The sequence below is a fragment of the Colossoma macropomum genome, unplaced genomic scaffold (genome assembly GCF_904425465.1).
Source record: "Colossoma macropomum unplaced genomic scaffold, Colossoma_macropomum, whole genome shotgun sequence".
NCBI lineage: Eukaryota > Metazoa > Chordata > Actinopteri > Characiformes > Serrasalmidae > Colossoma > Colossoma macropomum.
In genome coordinates, this window is record NW_023494800.1 from 27,528,701 (window position 1) to 27,544,284 (window position 15,584).

General features: G+C 40.1%; 2 protein-coding genes across 4 annotated transcripts in view; one reads left to right on the plus strand and one right to left on the minus strand.

Moving 5' to 3' along the window:
- The window catches only part of ppp2r2bb (protein phosphatase 2, regulatory subunit B, beta b), an 88,916-nt gene extending 86,757 nt beyond the window's left edge, over positions 1-2,159 (plus strand). For all 3 annotated transcript variants that reach the window (XM_036587617.1, XM_036587618.1, XM_036587619.1), the window contains exons 8-9: positions 451-542; positions 888-2,159. In XM_036587617.1, the coding sequence (XP_036443510.1) occupies positions 451-542; positions 888-1,167 (372 nt within the window). In that variant the 3' untranslated portion in view covers positions 1,168-2,159. The remainder of the gene's footprint in view (positions 1-450; positions 543-887) is intronic.
- Positions 2,160-2,164: 5 nt separating this feature from the next.
- Positions 2,165-15,354, minus strand: tcerg1b (transcription elongation regulator 1b (CA150)). Its single transcript, XM_036587616.1, has 20 exons — positions 15,248-15,354; positions 13,120-13,348; positions 12,717-12,869; positions 12,162-12,447; positions 11,439-11,696; positions 10,861-11,061; positions 10,622-10,728; positions 10,442-10,530; positions 10,150-10,310; positions 9,825-9,906; positions 8,864-8,999; positions 7,309-7,398; positions 7,072-7,190; positions 6,535-6,685; positions 5,073-5,237; positions 4,662-4,844; positions 3,412-3,591; positions 3,074-3,157; positions 2,882-2,982; positions 2,165-2,646 (listed from the first exon to the last, which is right to left on the minus strand). The coding sequence occupies exons 1-20, from the start codon at positions 15,292-15,294 to the stop codon at positions 2,445-2,447; spliced, it is 3,024 nt and encodes a 1,007-aa protein (XP_036443509.1). The 5' UTR covers positions 15,295-15,354; the 3' UTR covers positions 2,165-2,444.
- Between the last annotated feature and the right edge of the window lie 230 nt (positions 15,355-15,584).

Here is a 15,584-nt window from a genome sequence, read left to right on the forward strand (position 1 = left end):
TGATCGGTCATTTTGGGTGGGTCAGTGACCATCCATACGGAAAAAAATACATGTAAAATGTATTTATCAAATATATTTGAAAATGTGTAAAAATGACCAAAAATATTTAATTTTTTGGTTTTTTTTTGTGTTTTTTGCTTAATGTCCTTCAGGGTGTGGAATAATTTAGGAACGAAACAATGTATTTTAAACATCTCACATATAAAAAATTTACTTCTTACATGCTCATTTACTTTCACATATGAGAAAAAAGTGGGTGTGCATAATCAACCTGCTGCCTGTGCTGCACAACTGTTTCTTTTTGGTCTGTTCCAATTCATCAAACCTCGGAAAACGGAAATATCGTGATGTACATCATGTATCACAGAAAATGGATTGTGATGTTACACTTCATCATCCACCCCGGTTCACACAGATACACTAAGAATTCTTAATGTCTACCTCTTACAGGTCCATGACTACCTGAGAAGTAAGCTGTGCTCCCTCTACGAGAATGACTGTATCTTTGACAAGTTTGAATGTGTCTGGAATGGAACAGACAGGTATTGCAATCAATGTTGTGATAATGATGAATGAACTACATTTTATATTGTGTGACATTCAGATAGACCTATATACAGAGGATGAACATCTATCTTGGCTACAAAGTGCACAATTCAGTTTCATATCAGGATTTTGCTGAGCGCTTACATGTGATCCAACCTGACTGTACTGTCAGATGATTAAAAAAAATACCATTCATTGTGGATTACATGCAAGCATTTTGAACTCTGATACAATCAAGTGCCTTTTTTATTGCAGCCTGACTGATTTAAGCATCTTCATATCATGAAAAACACATTTGCACAAAGGTCTCTGTACTTAACGCCTCCTTCTCTTTTCCATAGTGTCCTCATGACGGGCTCCTACAACAACTTCTTCCGCATGTTCGATCGTAACACCAAACGTGATGTAACGTTGGAGGCCTCACGGGAAAACAGCAAACCTCGGGCCATCCTCAAGCCACGCAAGGTGTGTGTGGGAGGCAAGCGGCGTAAAGATGAGATCAGTGTGGACAGCTTAGACTTCAGTAAGAAGATTCTTCACACGGCCTGGCACCCTTCTGAGAATATCATCGCAGTGGCTGCCACAAACAACCTCTACATATTCCAGGACAAAGTCAACTAGCATGTAGCTCTAAAGTCTTTTGTCATCACAGAGAGAGACACAGGTGCTAATCCTCAAGGGGAATTGGCAGATCTGAAGAGGTTGGACTTAGTGGCAGCGGTTTCAAGAAACACCTGGTTGAACATTTTGGCCTCACAAAGCAGACTGTAACCACTGCACTGAAATCCTATGTACTGCGAATTTCAGGTCGCCAGAAACCGTGAAGAATGCGACGATGGCTGCTGCCTACGACTTTTGATTTTAGGTTTTTTGTTTGTTTTTTTTTGATGGTCTCTCTTGCTGTAGTTTTTGTTCGGTATGCACAGCAATAGAATGAAGATTGAAGATACATTTTGCTGCAAGGTGGGGATGGGGGGGGGGTGGTCTTGTTTTTTTTTTAAATCAGAACTGATCATTCACAGCCCAAGTCCTTTGACCAGTTCATGTTGGTTGGACTGAGGATGCTGATGATGGAATGCATTGTTGTTGCCAGACTGCTGTGGCCTTGAGATGTCCATCAGCTGTACCCTTGTGTTCAATTCCAACTTTTATTTATTTATTACCCTTTTACTTCATGAAAGTGCATGCATCATTTCAACACCTCGCTGGGTTGGAAGGTGCACTGTGGAATTAGTTTAAGTTGGAGGAAAAACAATGTAGCAACGTATTGCTTTTGTTCTAATTTTCTAAGGAAATTCTAAAAAGTGTAATTAAAAAAAAAAATCCAAAAGGAACCAAGTTTTCTTGTGTCATGAATTCTTCCTCCTGTGCTTGATTACTGCTCATGCATTAAAAAAGAGCCCATACAAGGGAACTTCAAAAAAGAGCAAAGCCTGAGGTTGCATTTATTTCCAGTCATTGTATACAGAAACAGCAACACTTCAAAAGCAAACCACTTTAAGAAACATTAAACATCCATGCCCTGTTCCGCTGAGTGGTACAGGAGTACTCAAATAATTGCCACACTGGCCTGCACAGCACTGTCCCTGCTGTCGTAGCAGCAGCCTACTTTACAAAACATTCTGGGTCAAAACAGAGGAGGCCCGCAGTACCAGTCATGACATATCTACAGATGCATTCACTTGAATTCAACTGACCCTGCCTTACAGCCAAAGATCATAGACCAGCATTAACATATGGCCTTGCTCTAGCCAATAACCTCTCAACTAGCAGGCAGTAGGTTTACATGGTTTGAATAAATACACAGATGTTCCGGGTAACCAAGGGTCATTATTAACACTATACTCTGCTAAATGCAGGGCAGACTCATGCTCAGTCCACAGGAGGTCTGGTGAAGCTCACTTTGTGGAGCGCCGGGTAGGTTCTGATGCTGTTGGGGGAGGTGGGGGTCCTCGACGGTCAAGATCCTCAATGTAGAACATGGTGAGTTTTCTGCGTTCTTCAGGGACACATTCAAGGACCAGGTATCGTTTGTCATTCTGTAGGATCTTCTCAATGTCCTTCAAGTGCTGGTCTGACTCCTGGATCAGCTTTCGGGATCTAAGTCAGAACATACATGGTGAAAACCTTGAATATTACACTCTACGGTTGTCTATTGAGAGTCCTTATACATGATGCCTCTTGTCAACCCGGGATGATGTCATTTAGCATTATTAAAGATCTGATAATTATTTCATCATGGATGTATTCCACAGACAAGGCAAGTAAAATACTTAAATATCTTTCGTGTATATATTTAAAAATCAAGAATTTCTAAACTTATACATTCCCTTACCTGTATGTGATGAACTTTGTCTCTTTTAAAAGAGTTCTAAAGTCAGCTTTGGCAGTGATGTATTTGTCCTTTATGTAGTCCTCAAACTCCCGCTGTCTTTTCTATGAAAAGAAAGGCTCCGGAGATTAACATGCCCCTATAATAGGAAGAGGCAATTCACACTATGGATATTAACCAGACACTCTCACTCACCCGATCGCTGCTGGAGAACTTTATGCAGCGAGGATCATCTTTAATGATCTTCTTCACCTCCTTCCACGTGGTGGTCAGTGTGATCTGGAAGAGATGATTATGGGCTCATGAGTATCAGGAGACTCAACACTTCCATTTACCAGTTTGTGCTTGAGCACCACCTTGAGGTCAAAAGGTAGTTAGTTGCAGAGTACACAGAGAGGAAAAAGTGCCCAAAGCAGACAAGTAAAATACTTTTAATAAACAAATTCAATAAAATCACCATAGAATTTTAAATAAATTATATGTTTAAAAAAATATATGCATATATAGTTCTAGCCAGTGGCAGCATCTCTCACCATGGTGGTCTCATCCAGCAACTGCCTGAACTGCTCTTTTTTCCTTTTGGTGAGTGCTTCGACATGCTCCTCGAACAATTTCTCTTTCTCATGTCGTTCCAACAGAGAAGCTGACTCCCAGCGATGATCCTTCCGTAGATTGCGCCTTGTATCTGACCAGGAGGCATCTGTCGATCTCACCTACTCACAAGTATACATATGTGAATAGTACTTGGATGAAAGAGCAGGAAAGTAGTGTGGTGATAGAGAACGCAAGGATAACATACTGAAACCATGTAGAGATAAAAGGTGAAGCCTTGTGAATTACCTGGATTTCTGCATAAATGGCTTCAAAAGCACAAACTGCTCATCTAAGTCATAATTAGGGATGCACCAATAGAGGAATTGCGGTCTGATGCTCACATACGATACTTTTCATGTGTATATCTGCTTGTGCCAATACCAATTCTAATAGATAATGTTGAGATTGAGATTAAATCTACCTGGATTAGCATTACAGAGACATGTAATAGTTTTAGAGGGCAGGAATGCAGTATAAATGCAGTTAAATGAATGAAGTGCAGGCATTTTAGTATAGCAACCCAGCATCACCTAAACACTGCTGTTCTGTAGTACAGTAACAACAGCATGAAATATCTGAAATGTTGGTCAAATTTAAATACCTGTCTGATGCCAATATTTGCTAAACATCTGCTGATAACAATATGATGCAGCTGTCAATGTGCATTATGACGTATCCATTTCAGTTATGTAACAAATTTTGCATTGCTATATCTGTAGTTAACATTCCAATCATAGACATTGATTAAAAAAGTGTTATAACTCTGATTCAGTAACTGGTTCCACCTTTATTACAATAAATTCAACCACATTTATTCTGATTAGTATTGATAGGCAGCAAAGCTTTTGTTCCACACACGAACGCTACTTGTTCAGCGCATTTCTGTCAACTTGTACACATCAGTCAAAAGCAAAGAGATGCCTGCCTTCCATCAATGACCTTGTTTGCTTTAAACAATCTCTTAGCAAAAACACTGCGATGTAAGATGCGCACTGTTACATAACTCTGCCTTTATTCGTTATAACTTTAGTTTAGGATCAGTTCGTCTTTTGGGAACCATTCGTGCAGAAATTTAGACAAATTACAAAAAGCTTCACAAACCCTTTCCCAAAACTGTTTACTGAAGAAACGCCCAACGGGATTAGCTTAAACTATTAACCACTGCCATGAATTAATTAATTCTACTGACCATATCAGACATGAGAGCTTTGAAGTTCTGGATGGCCTCTTCACGCTTGTGTTGCTCTCTCTCTCGGTCGATCTCCTTAGTCTGCTCGGATCGCGCTCTCTGCACCTCGCGCTCTCTCTCCCGCAGACTGGCCTCAATACGTGCCTGCCGCTCCAGCTCCTTCTCTTTCTCTGCATCGACATTCTGCAGAAGTCGAGAGAGAGACAGATATAGCAAAAAATTGAGTCACGTAAGACTTAAACACAACCTGGATTCTAAAAGATGATAGTCAGACATCATTCAAATGTTTGCGTTTCTGTAACCACAGAACATCGTCCCTTAGCATGACGTAATGACTATACAAGACTCCATCTAACAAGAGGTCTGCTGATTAACTGGACAGCATATCTGGTAGGATTGTGTTGCTCTTACTTTAGCCTGCTTTTCCACATACTGTCTGTAGAGCTCCTCTCTAGCTGCAGAGCTCTCCACAGCTTTGTAGCGCTGATCTGTCTCCAACTTGTCTTTAACTTTGCTCCAGCGCTGCTGTATGTCCACATGGTGGTCCGATAACAAATCGAAGAAATCCTGCTTCACCTATGCGTGGCCAGAGAAAGAGAGTGTGGTCAGAAGCGTTGTTCTAAATTCCAGTCTCAATAGAAACAGTAAAGTTCTCAGTCCTGCTGATAACTGCTACAGTAATTACGGTTAGGAATAAATGCTGATGTGGACATTTTTCACCACAATGGAATTAAGTATGTGGGCTTTGTGTTCATCCTCGGCAATTTTCGCATGCTTGTTCTGTATAAATGTAGTATTATATGAATTTTAAATAGCTGTCAAAGCTATCCATCATTATCCTCGACTCAAAAGCATGGGGGCAACATAGGCTTTGACTGTTCTGCTGTACCTAAAGATGGCCACACATTTTTTTCCACTAAAACCTTGAACATCAGCCGATACCAATCTGCTATTTTATCTGACATTATTTATTACAAAACTTTAAAAATGAACTATTTTAAATTGTAGCAGTTCACTTAAAGTAAGCCATCATGTGCAAATTACTCAAACACTACTACTCTACAGGAAGAAATAATTAATTAATAATGAATAATTAATTAAAACAAACTACAGATTCTAGAAACAGCCATCAGTTTTAGCATTAACCTAATGGACACAGTGGCTGTGTTTACATGCAAAGATTTTTGCCAATCCGACTGAATACATTCCAATTACAGACTTAGACTGAGGTGTTTATATTCTCACTCTACTCAACAATCTGATGGAAAATCTCTGTTTACATGCTCACTACAAGCAATCAGATCCAAAATGATGCGCATGTGTAGAGAACGACTTAGTGTAAACGTCACCATGACAGCAAGCATCACGTGAGGTCCAGTCAGAGGGAGACGAGTTTTCAGCTGGCGCAGTTCTGTTTTTAATTGCTTTAAAATTATGGCAGAAAAATGTACTCCACACGTATTAAAGAAGCGGTGAGAGGAAGACGTCATGTTCTGAGACACATAAGCACGACGTCAGTTTCTGCTCCCGCCATGTTGAACGTTTTAAACTCTAAGCACATGCGCAGAATGTACCTACACGTTCCGATTGGGAATGTAATCGGATACAAACGTTAACATGGCTATTCTTCTTCTATTAAATGGATTATTTATAGGATTACCCACCTCGTTCAATCAGATAGAAATTGTATTCCGAATGGCCTCAATCAGACTAGTCTATTCTGATTGGAGTGTATACATGGACGTATTCTATTCCGATTGAGCTATTAGTTGGATTATTAACGAATTATTAGGCTGTATGTAAACATGGCTTGTGACTTGAACTATAGGAACTAAATATCTAGTCTGAGCATGGCAATCTCTAGCTTCTTCACCTTTTCTCCTTTGGTTTTGGAATCTTCTTTGTCTTTCTTCCTGAGGGCAGTCATGAACTCCGTGAACATAGCCTCTCTGTCCTTCATCTTGTCAATGGCCTTGAAACGAGGGTCCCTTGCATGCTTCGAGGCAAACTCACTGAATGTGGTCCTAGAAAACAAGATGGACTTTAGAGCATCTAAACCTGAAGACACAACACATTTATCAGTCAAACAGAGGCATATGTGCAGAAACACATGAAGCTAATCCAGTATCTACCATTTGCAGATATCCTTTAAAAAGTTTTGCATGCATTTAAGTCCATGCAAGAATGTGCAAGTCTGGTATAACTGGGTTATTCCAACAATTGAAAAATACATAAGAACACCTTCAAATAATCTGATGACATGAACTTGAATCCATATGAATTTACAGTCAGGTTTATGACATTGCTAATTTGCAGAGGGAATGTAAATGATTACCATGTAGTTTAATACAAACCGAAATCTAAAAGCATGAGCCAACAACGGCATATAAAGCAAACACCAGTGACAAACCTAAGGTTAAGTTTGGCATCTTCCATCATCCTCCTAAAGTCGTCTTTAGCCTGCATGAGTTTGTTCTTCTTCTCTTTCCTCTCTTCTTCAGCACGAGTCTTCACATACTGATCAAACACCTACATGGGCAGATGTAAATTCACATTTCAGACAACCCAGAACTAGAGATTCTAGTTTAGCTCAATGATTAACACTCTTTCAACAAGTTTGCCGTTAATTGTGAAAAGTATTTGCTACCTGCTTCCTCTCTTTGGGGTTGAGCAGTAGATATCTTGGATCAAATACGATCTTGTGCAACTCTTTGTCCCATGTGGAAAAGGCTGAAACCTGACAGTAGAGGGTGTGATCACAGATTAACAATGGACTGCTACTTACATGGAAAACAACTGACTGTAGAAGAAGGCTTCACAAATGTAACACTTAGTCTTCAGTTATTCATTTGTGTATATTTTGCCTCTTTTCTGACAAAGTGGCCTAGCCGTTTTTGCCAAAGCATGTTTAACCAAAAAAAAAAAAAAATTTAACACGTTAAGGGGAAAATGGCACCACTGGACAGTTAACATTTAAATGTTCAATGGCCAAAAAAAAGCAACACTTGTGGGACAAAAACTGTTAGGCCACTTCAACATGTTATTGTATTATAATGTTTAATGATATCAATAGAGTATTCAATACTTCTTTAGTTCTACTGTGGCTAAAGATTTTAAAATTTCAGACCAACTTCAAGAAAACAACCACAAGGTAAATTCCAGTGGCCAGTAGTAAACCATGAAAACATTAAGCTTGAGCAAAATAATCAAAAAATATTTTAACAGAATTTTAAATTCAGAGAATCTCAGTAATTTTAGAACACTACTTAATAAAAATAACAATTTTGTGCAAAGCATTAAGAAAGTATTTTGAAGGTATTAAACACAAACAATTCCTAATAGTTAGGGATGCACAAAAATACTGGTACCATATTCATATGAACAAATAACATTATTATCAGTTCAGACAATTTGTGGTGGACACATTCATTTTTAAATCTTTAAAATCTGGACAGTTTTATCAATGATTTTATAAAATGTAACAAAAGTAAAATACTTATATCTACACAGGAATCGACTGATACACACAAGGGTAGGCAATATGACAAACACAATCACAATACTTGGAAGACATTTTCATGATAAACAAGGTGCATGATATTTAGTATATTTAGTTTTTCTGATGTCTAACAAGTTGGAACAGTTTAAAAACGTTTAAAAACTGCCTCCAAAAAGATAAGAGTACACTGATATTTATTCAATGTTTCACATACTGTGCTGAAGTCCAAATAAATATGCCTAATTATGCTCTTTTTATAATAAACCCAGCAATTGGTCATTGTCGTTGTCCACAATATGACCAAGAAAGCATACTGTGACTAAATGTGGCAATTTATCACAATAACATCACATATCGTCATACTGCACACCCCCACATATAAACCTTCTGCTCCAGAATTTTCAGATCACAGCATCCCTAGTTAATTTCAAAACATTATTATTGTTTAAGTTATTAATGGGGGACAGAAGAGCTGCAGCAAATTCAGTCTTGAGGCTGTCTTGAGGAGTGCATCAAGAAATTCACTCAATTAAGACAAACAGAGCAACAGAAATAACATAGAAAGCACCAACAAGAGATATACAGGAGAGAGGACAGTAAGGAGAACAAACTGAAGATTGTACCTTGGAGGGCTTCCATTCAGATTTATGTGTCTAACATTACAGAGCTGGTTAGAGTATTGCGTTGGATTGAAGTGTTTTACCCCTCTCTCCAGCAGCATGTCCTTGAACTGATTGAGGCGGGCCTCCAGGGGTACCACAGCCCGATCCCGAGCCGCCTTCAGCTCGGCCTCCACGGCGGCCTCTTTTTCAGCATCAGCTTCCTTCACCTCCTCCTTTCTGTGAGGGGAGAAACAGCAGTGTGAGGTTCATAACCAAATAACAAAATGGGAAATGCCATTTTTTGGTATTGTTTAGAGTAAATGTTGGGAAGGACTTGATTCTTTTGAGTTACTCTATTTCTGTTTTTAAAAAAAGAGACTACCAAACAGAATGACTATTAGTAGCTGATGATAAATGTGCAGCATTTCAGAGCTTGCAAAGACCAGCACCACCCATCAACCCCCTCCCCCACCCACTATCCTCACTACGGAATTGCAAATATTCAGAGCAAACAAGTAGAAAATGACTTCTCAAGTGAGAGCGTTTCGATTGTTTCACTGGGGTTTTCCTAATGCAGGCTAGAGAGAGTCAAACAAGGTGTGTTACCTTGGAGGCCCATGTTGGCATCGCCAGAGCTTAGAAGCGTTCCCTGAAAAATAGTCCCCAGTGCAACACGACCACTGTTTGGGGTCAGGGAGAAGCAGGCTTGAAGGGCACTGATGGGAAACAGTGACTGATTTGACTTGGTAGACCTGGACAATATGGAGTCACCACTCATAACAGACCCAACTAAAGATCACCAAAGCTAAGACAGATCAGCATTGGGTGCATTCCGAAAAAAGAAACGTATGCCTCCGATTTCAGGACACTATCAATTAAAGTCTATAGTTTATTATGGATATTCTTTGTATGTTTAAGAATTTATCCTCTTCTTATGAACATAATGTATAATTTTCTTGTTCATGCTCTTAGTCTTTTCAACATACAGCAGAAGCTAGGTGTTCTGCAGGGGTAGGTAATTGGCCCCCTGCTGTGACTGTTGACAAAGGCAATGGTACTTACTTCCTCTTCTTAGCCTTAGAAGGCTCATCTTCTGGTACTTCTTCTGTGGCTGCTTCAAGCTCCTCTTTGCCAATGCCTATGACTAAAACACAGTAGTTGTATCACTAAATAATACAAACTTTTTAAACTCATAACCTCTCTCTAAGATCTTCCTGTTTTATTTATCTCTGCAATAAATAAACACAAAGAAATTGCATTTTTCATTCAATTACTCACAATGTCAGACTTTCTTTTATAACTGAACAAAAACCCAAAACATTAAAAATACTTGTTTGAAATATCTTGTTTAAAAACCTGAAAAAAGGTAAATTAAGATGATTAAAACCTGTTTTCTTGGCGTCATCTAGACCCCTCTTGTGTGGAGGTTCTTGGATGTATTTATCCACATCTGCCCGTCCGACCAACTCATCTGGCCGATCCCACATGGACTGTCGTGTTGTGGGATTGTAGAAGAACACACGGTCATCCCCAGTCCATACCACACACCTTTATATATATATATATATAAAAAAAAAACATTTCTCAATGTTGTGAGATGAATAAAATGAAATTATATATTTATTCATTCATTCATTCATTCTCCCAATAGCATTCCAAGTTATTTTGAAAAGGTTCACCAGGGTGTCCCAGGAATGGGGTTGGTTGCCACTGGTTTGGCCTTCTGGGCTGCTTTTTCCTCTTCGGTCATTTCTTCCTCCTTTGGTGCCTGAAAAGACAAAATAAGAAGGCCGTGAACAGACCATGAACTACAAATCCAAAACTGTGTCAAAATATTTAAATGTATGGCCTACATTTACCTCTTTGGCCAAAATGGATGCTTCAACTTTAAGATCCACATCACCAATTTCCATAGCCTCACAGTCACTGGCAGACTGGGCATCTTTTCCCTTGTCCACATCCTTATCTGCATGGCCAAATTAAAAGGTATTAAATTAGAAACATAAATTCTAAATTACCTTATCAATTGAATGTGGTTTTTGTCCTTAATGTTTTATGGTTTTTCTTTTAACAACAAATGACAAGCATACTAATGTACCTTTCTCCTTTAGCTCAGCAGGTTTGTCCCAGATGGATTCTTGAGTGCGGCTATTATAATAGTAGGTCTTGCCATCCACAGTTTTATACTCAGACCATTCCGGGAGAGGGAGGGCGCCAGCCAAAGCGGCAGGGGCAGCTGTGATGGCCAGTTGTGGGTGCATCATGGGTACTAAAGGAGGGGCCATGCCTGGCAACATACCTTGAAAATCACATTCCATGGGTTATATCACATATGAATCACAAGTCATCTACGCTACTGATGCCAACAGATTTAACATAATAAGCAGTTTATGTCCATGGGATCTTGGGATCTATCATGTATTTGACCATATGTATTTCACTGTTCTAAAAAGCCAAAAATAATCTAGGCAATGCTGCCATCTACTGATCATTAGACAACAAATCATGTTTAAAAAAAAAACAAAAAAAAAAAACACCAATATACAGCGAGAAATGTGTCAGAAATGTGTTAAGAATTGAATCATTTTCCAATTACGGTTCCATACAACACTATTTTCAGAGTGACCTGGAAGCCATGAAACAATTATGGTGGTATAAAAGTCCTGTTTAATGTACCTGGCAAGGGGATGTGCATGCCAGGTAGAGGCGCTCTGAATGGAGGCACCATGACTGGGGGGAAGGCTGGGATTGCAGCAGGTGGCTGGGCCACAGCATGAGGCAGTCCTGGCGGGAGGCTCTGGTGAAGTAATGGCACTGTCTGCACAGCTGTAACTGTAGCTGTGACTGTCGGAACACTGACCACGGCAACAGAAGCTACGCCCACGTTTGCAGGAGGAGTGGATGCCACTGGGGGCATCTCTGATACTGCTGGAGCTGGAGAGAGGAAATGAAGAGGAAGTCAAATAACTACTATTTCAAATAAAAGGTCCATATGCTACATACTGCTGTGCTTATGTTTTTCATTCAGGTTAATAAGGGTCACTTAACTTATAACGTACATATGTACCAAAAAATAGCAATAACTAATTTTTATGTGAATTACCTCTGTTCTGATGGGCTGCGCCTCATTCAGAAAGCAACCCAAGCTTAAAATGTTGCTAAACATGTTGCATTTTACATCATACATATTACATCAAACTTATTTAAAACTGACTAAATAATTGGTTTTCCAAAATACAGGTCCTTCTCTTGGAAATCCACTGTGAAACAAGTTAATCATAGTTGCATTTGTTAGGTTTTGAGAAGCTTAAAGTTGACTTAACTGAACATGCCTCGTTAGCCAGGCTCCAGTTGTCATACCATTGTTTAAGCAATTCTATAAAGAACCTCAGTACTCACAGGCCACAGGCTGGGGCACAGTAGGGACAGGACTAGTGCTGGGTTTGGGGCTGGCACTGAGGGTGTGAGTGGGGGAGTCAGGCTGGGTGGAGCCCAGGGAAGATGCCACTGTGGCTGTTGTATTGGCTGCAGTGGAGGCTGTGCTGCTGGTGGATGTGGCTGCAGATGCTGCTGCAGTGCCTGCCTGAGCACTCATCATAGGATTGAGTTCAGACTGCTGGATAATCTTTACTCCTTCTGGTTTGGTCCAGGCTGATTCACGAGTTCTGGCGTTATAGTAGTAGACCTAAGAAAAAGTACAGACTAAGGTGTGGGTAACTGGTTTTACAATCTGGACCGCAGATACTATTGTAACATTTCATAAATCATAACATATTTTTTGTACACAAAACAACACACACACACACACACACACACAACAAGAAAGGGAAGGGAAACCCCCTCCTTAAAGGAAAAAAACAGGACCTCATAATTTAGTACGTTATAATGAATTTTATTACATGTTACAACAACCCCCAGGCCAACACGCAGGCAAAATCCAGTGCTGTTCAGTACCTTTCCCTCAGGGGTGGTGTTCTCCACCCATATCTCCTCAGTGGTCAGGCTTCCAGGAGCCCCTGCTGCTGGCACCGGGGGCATTCCAGGTGGGAAGATCATGCCAGGAGGGGGAGGCATGTTGGCTATGGGAGGTGGCATGAAGGGTGGCCTCTGAAGATGCAAAAGAAAACATGAAACATGAGCCATGAATGAAACTCAATATAATGAGCCAAAAGGAAACTCTCCTAGCTTTTGACAGTCACAGGTCACTTAACCTAAACTTGAGCGCTTTACAATTCTTTGAGCACTGACAAAGAACATGTGCACATTAACACAAGCATCTTACCAATATTTTAAAAAATATAATCTGATTTTTGCGCAAAATTAAGTCTATTTCAGGAGTTGTGCCCAGCAAACATACCTGCAAATGTGGAGATCCAATTGGTGGGGGCATGGCACCAGGTGGTGGGATAGGTGGAATACTAGGATCAAAAGGTGGACGTCCAAAAGGAGGTCTTGGGGGTGGTGGCGGTCCCCTCATCATAGCAAATGGAGGTGGTGGGGGCCGTAGGAGTGGTGGAGGACCTCGCATCACTGTGGTGGGTGGAGGAGCAGGGCTACGAAAACGTAAGACTTGCTGCAGCGCCATTCTGAAGCAAAAGTGACACAGTCAATGACATGCTTAATTCAAAGGCATAGGCCTAGCCTGGCAACTTCCTCATCGGTAATTACGTTCATGTTCATTTGTTAATGCCCAGGAAGTTCAAAACTGTATAGGAAAGACGATTACAACACTTCATTGTACAGAATGTCGATTCAAAAGAAAGTGGCCTACAGTTTTTCTTTGTGAGGGGTAAAAAAATGGCATTTGAATGATTGAAAAGCGTTTGTAGTGACAATTTATTGTTTGTGTGGTATTTGCAGACTAAGTGAAGACTCTTTGCTTTAACAGCAGCAGGATCATGAAGCACCCTGGCAAGACTTCAGCTGAACCCTCTCACCCTGGCACTCACTTTTCTTTGTTAGAAGATTCAGGACCATCACAGCCAGCACAACTAAGCATGTTAACACACACCAGTATTAAGCTTCGGAAACAAGCACAGGCCTGTATATTGACAGAGAAGACAAAGATTAAACTGGACCACAGTGACAAAGTGTAGTGGAAAAAGGAACTGCTCTTTCTTTCCCTTCGGGATCAATAAAGTTCTATCTATCTATCTTTATCCAAAGCATACCAACTCATCTGTAAGACATGGTGGCACAGGTATTTGTGATGGCCAGTGGAATAATTTGTCTTAACGGATGACATGATTACCAACAGCAGTAGCAGGATGAATTCAGAAGCGGACGAACTAGAAGCAAATGTTCAACCACGTACGTCCAAACTCGAAGGGACGACAAATTCAATGGTTACGACTGTAACCTGGTTCACCCAATACAGATGTAAACACTACTGAAATTAAGCTGATGTTTTCCACACTTCAGCCTTGCAGTCATTAACTCTTCGCTGTCCGTTTACTTACAGACAGTATTGTATACAGCCTTTACTGAATATTAAAAAGTGGTTCTTCTCGTTGACTAAATAATGTTTGGACGCTTTAACCAAGGATTAACAGTTAAGTTTTTCTTTCAGGTTTTTACATCTTTGAAGGAAAATCCAGTTTGTAAAACAGTTGAAAGTGGTTCTTTTATTCTTATCATTTCATATAATGATGTCACCAGTTCACTGTAGTACAGCAAATGAATGTGTTGACATGGGCTTGGTCACTTCATCACTCGGCTAATGTAAATTATCACTCATTACAAGTCAGCTATAAGCTTTTTTACAATGTGCCTGGGTGGAACATTTTGGTGCAAACTATGTATACCAAGTTTTACATTATTCTTGATGAGGTCACTGAACAACTAGGCCTAGAACAAAAGTTAGCTAGTCTGTTACTCCATTTTGCTAACCACTAAGCTAGCTAGCTAACTTAACACTGCTGAGAGAACTAGTAGCTGCGATACGGACAGTTAAGTTAGCTAGCTAGCTAGCTAACTAGCTAACTTCACCCAACCACATGAACCCACGTTCAAGAAATCATTGCATAGCGCCAGGAAACCCTGAACACTTTTCTAGGTGACATTAATATGACCAGTATTCTTGCTAGGATGTAGCTAAACTTATCCAACGCAGACGTAAATTCACAGTACGGGTAGTTAGCCCGCCACTACCTTAACCTATAGATCTGCAACAATTTAACTTATCACTTGGGTTCAAAAGCTCACAGTAACCTTGCCATCTTCAACGTTAGGGCATCACAATATTTTCTAAAGAAAACGATCTAAAATACGTTTTAGAGTGAGATAGTGGGGCTTGTTTGGCTACCGTTAGCTTGGTCGCTAGCCAACAACAGTAACCCCCTAGCTAGCATTAGCGTTCGTGGCGTCACATAGATAGGAAGCTGGTGAAAGGGGAAATAGCCACGACGGGATACGCATTAAAAAGCCACTAACCGCTTGACTATTGTACACTTTTACGTGAATGTTTAAGTATTATATGGACTCACCTGTTGTCGCTAGATGCAGTGCTTTCTCCATCTACGTGCTCCGCCATTACTCCGAAAGTAAATCTAGCTGAATCCCTCTCTGCAGAACCTCTTTGACAGTTTCCTCTCGCGTGATTGGCTAAACTGCACGTCGATCACGTAGAGTTTTCTCAGAGACCGGTTCTTTCAAAAATCACTGGAATCTGAATCCTGGACCGAATTGAGAAGCCAACGGTGCTTCATAAATACGATTCAAGAGATTCGGAAAGAGACTAGTACATTTTGTCAGTGACTGCAAATTCAATACATTATATCACAAATTAGGCCAGTGTTAACATGAAAAATATTTATTCCAACA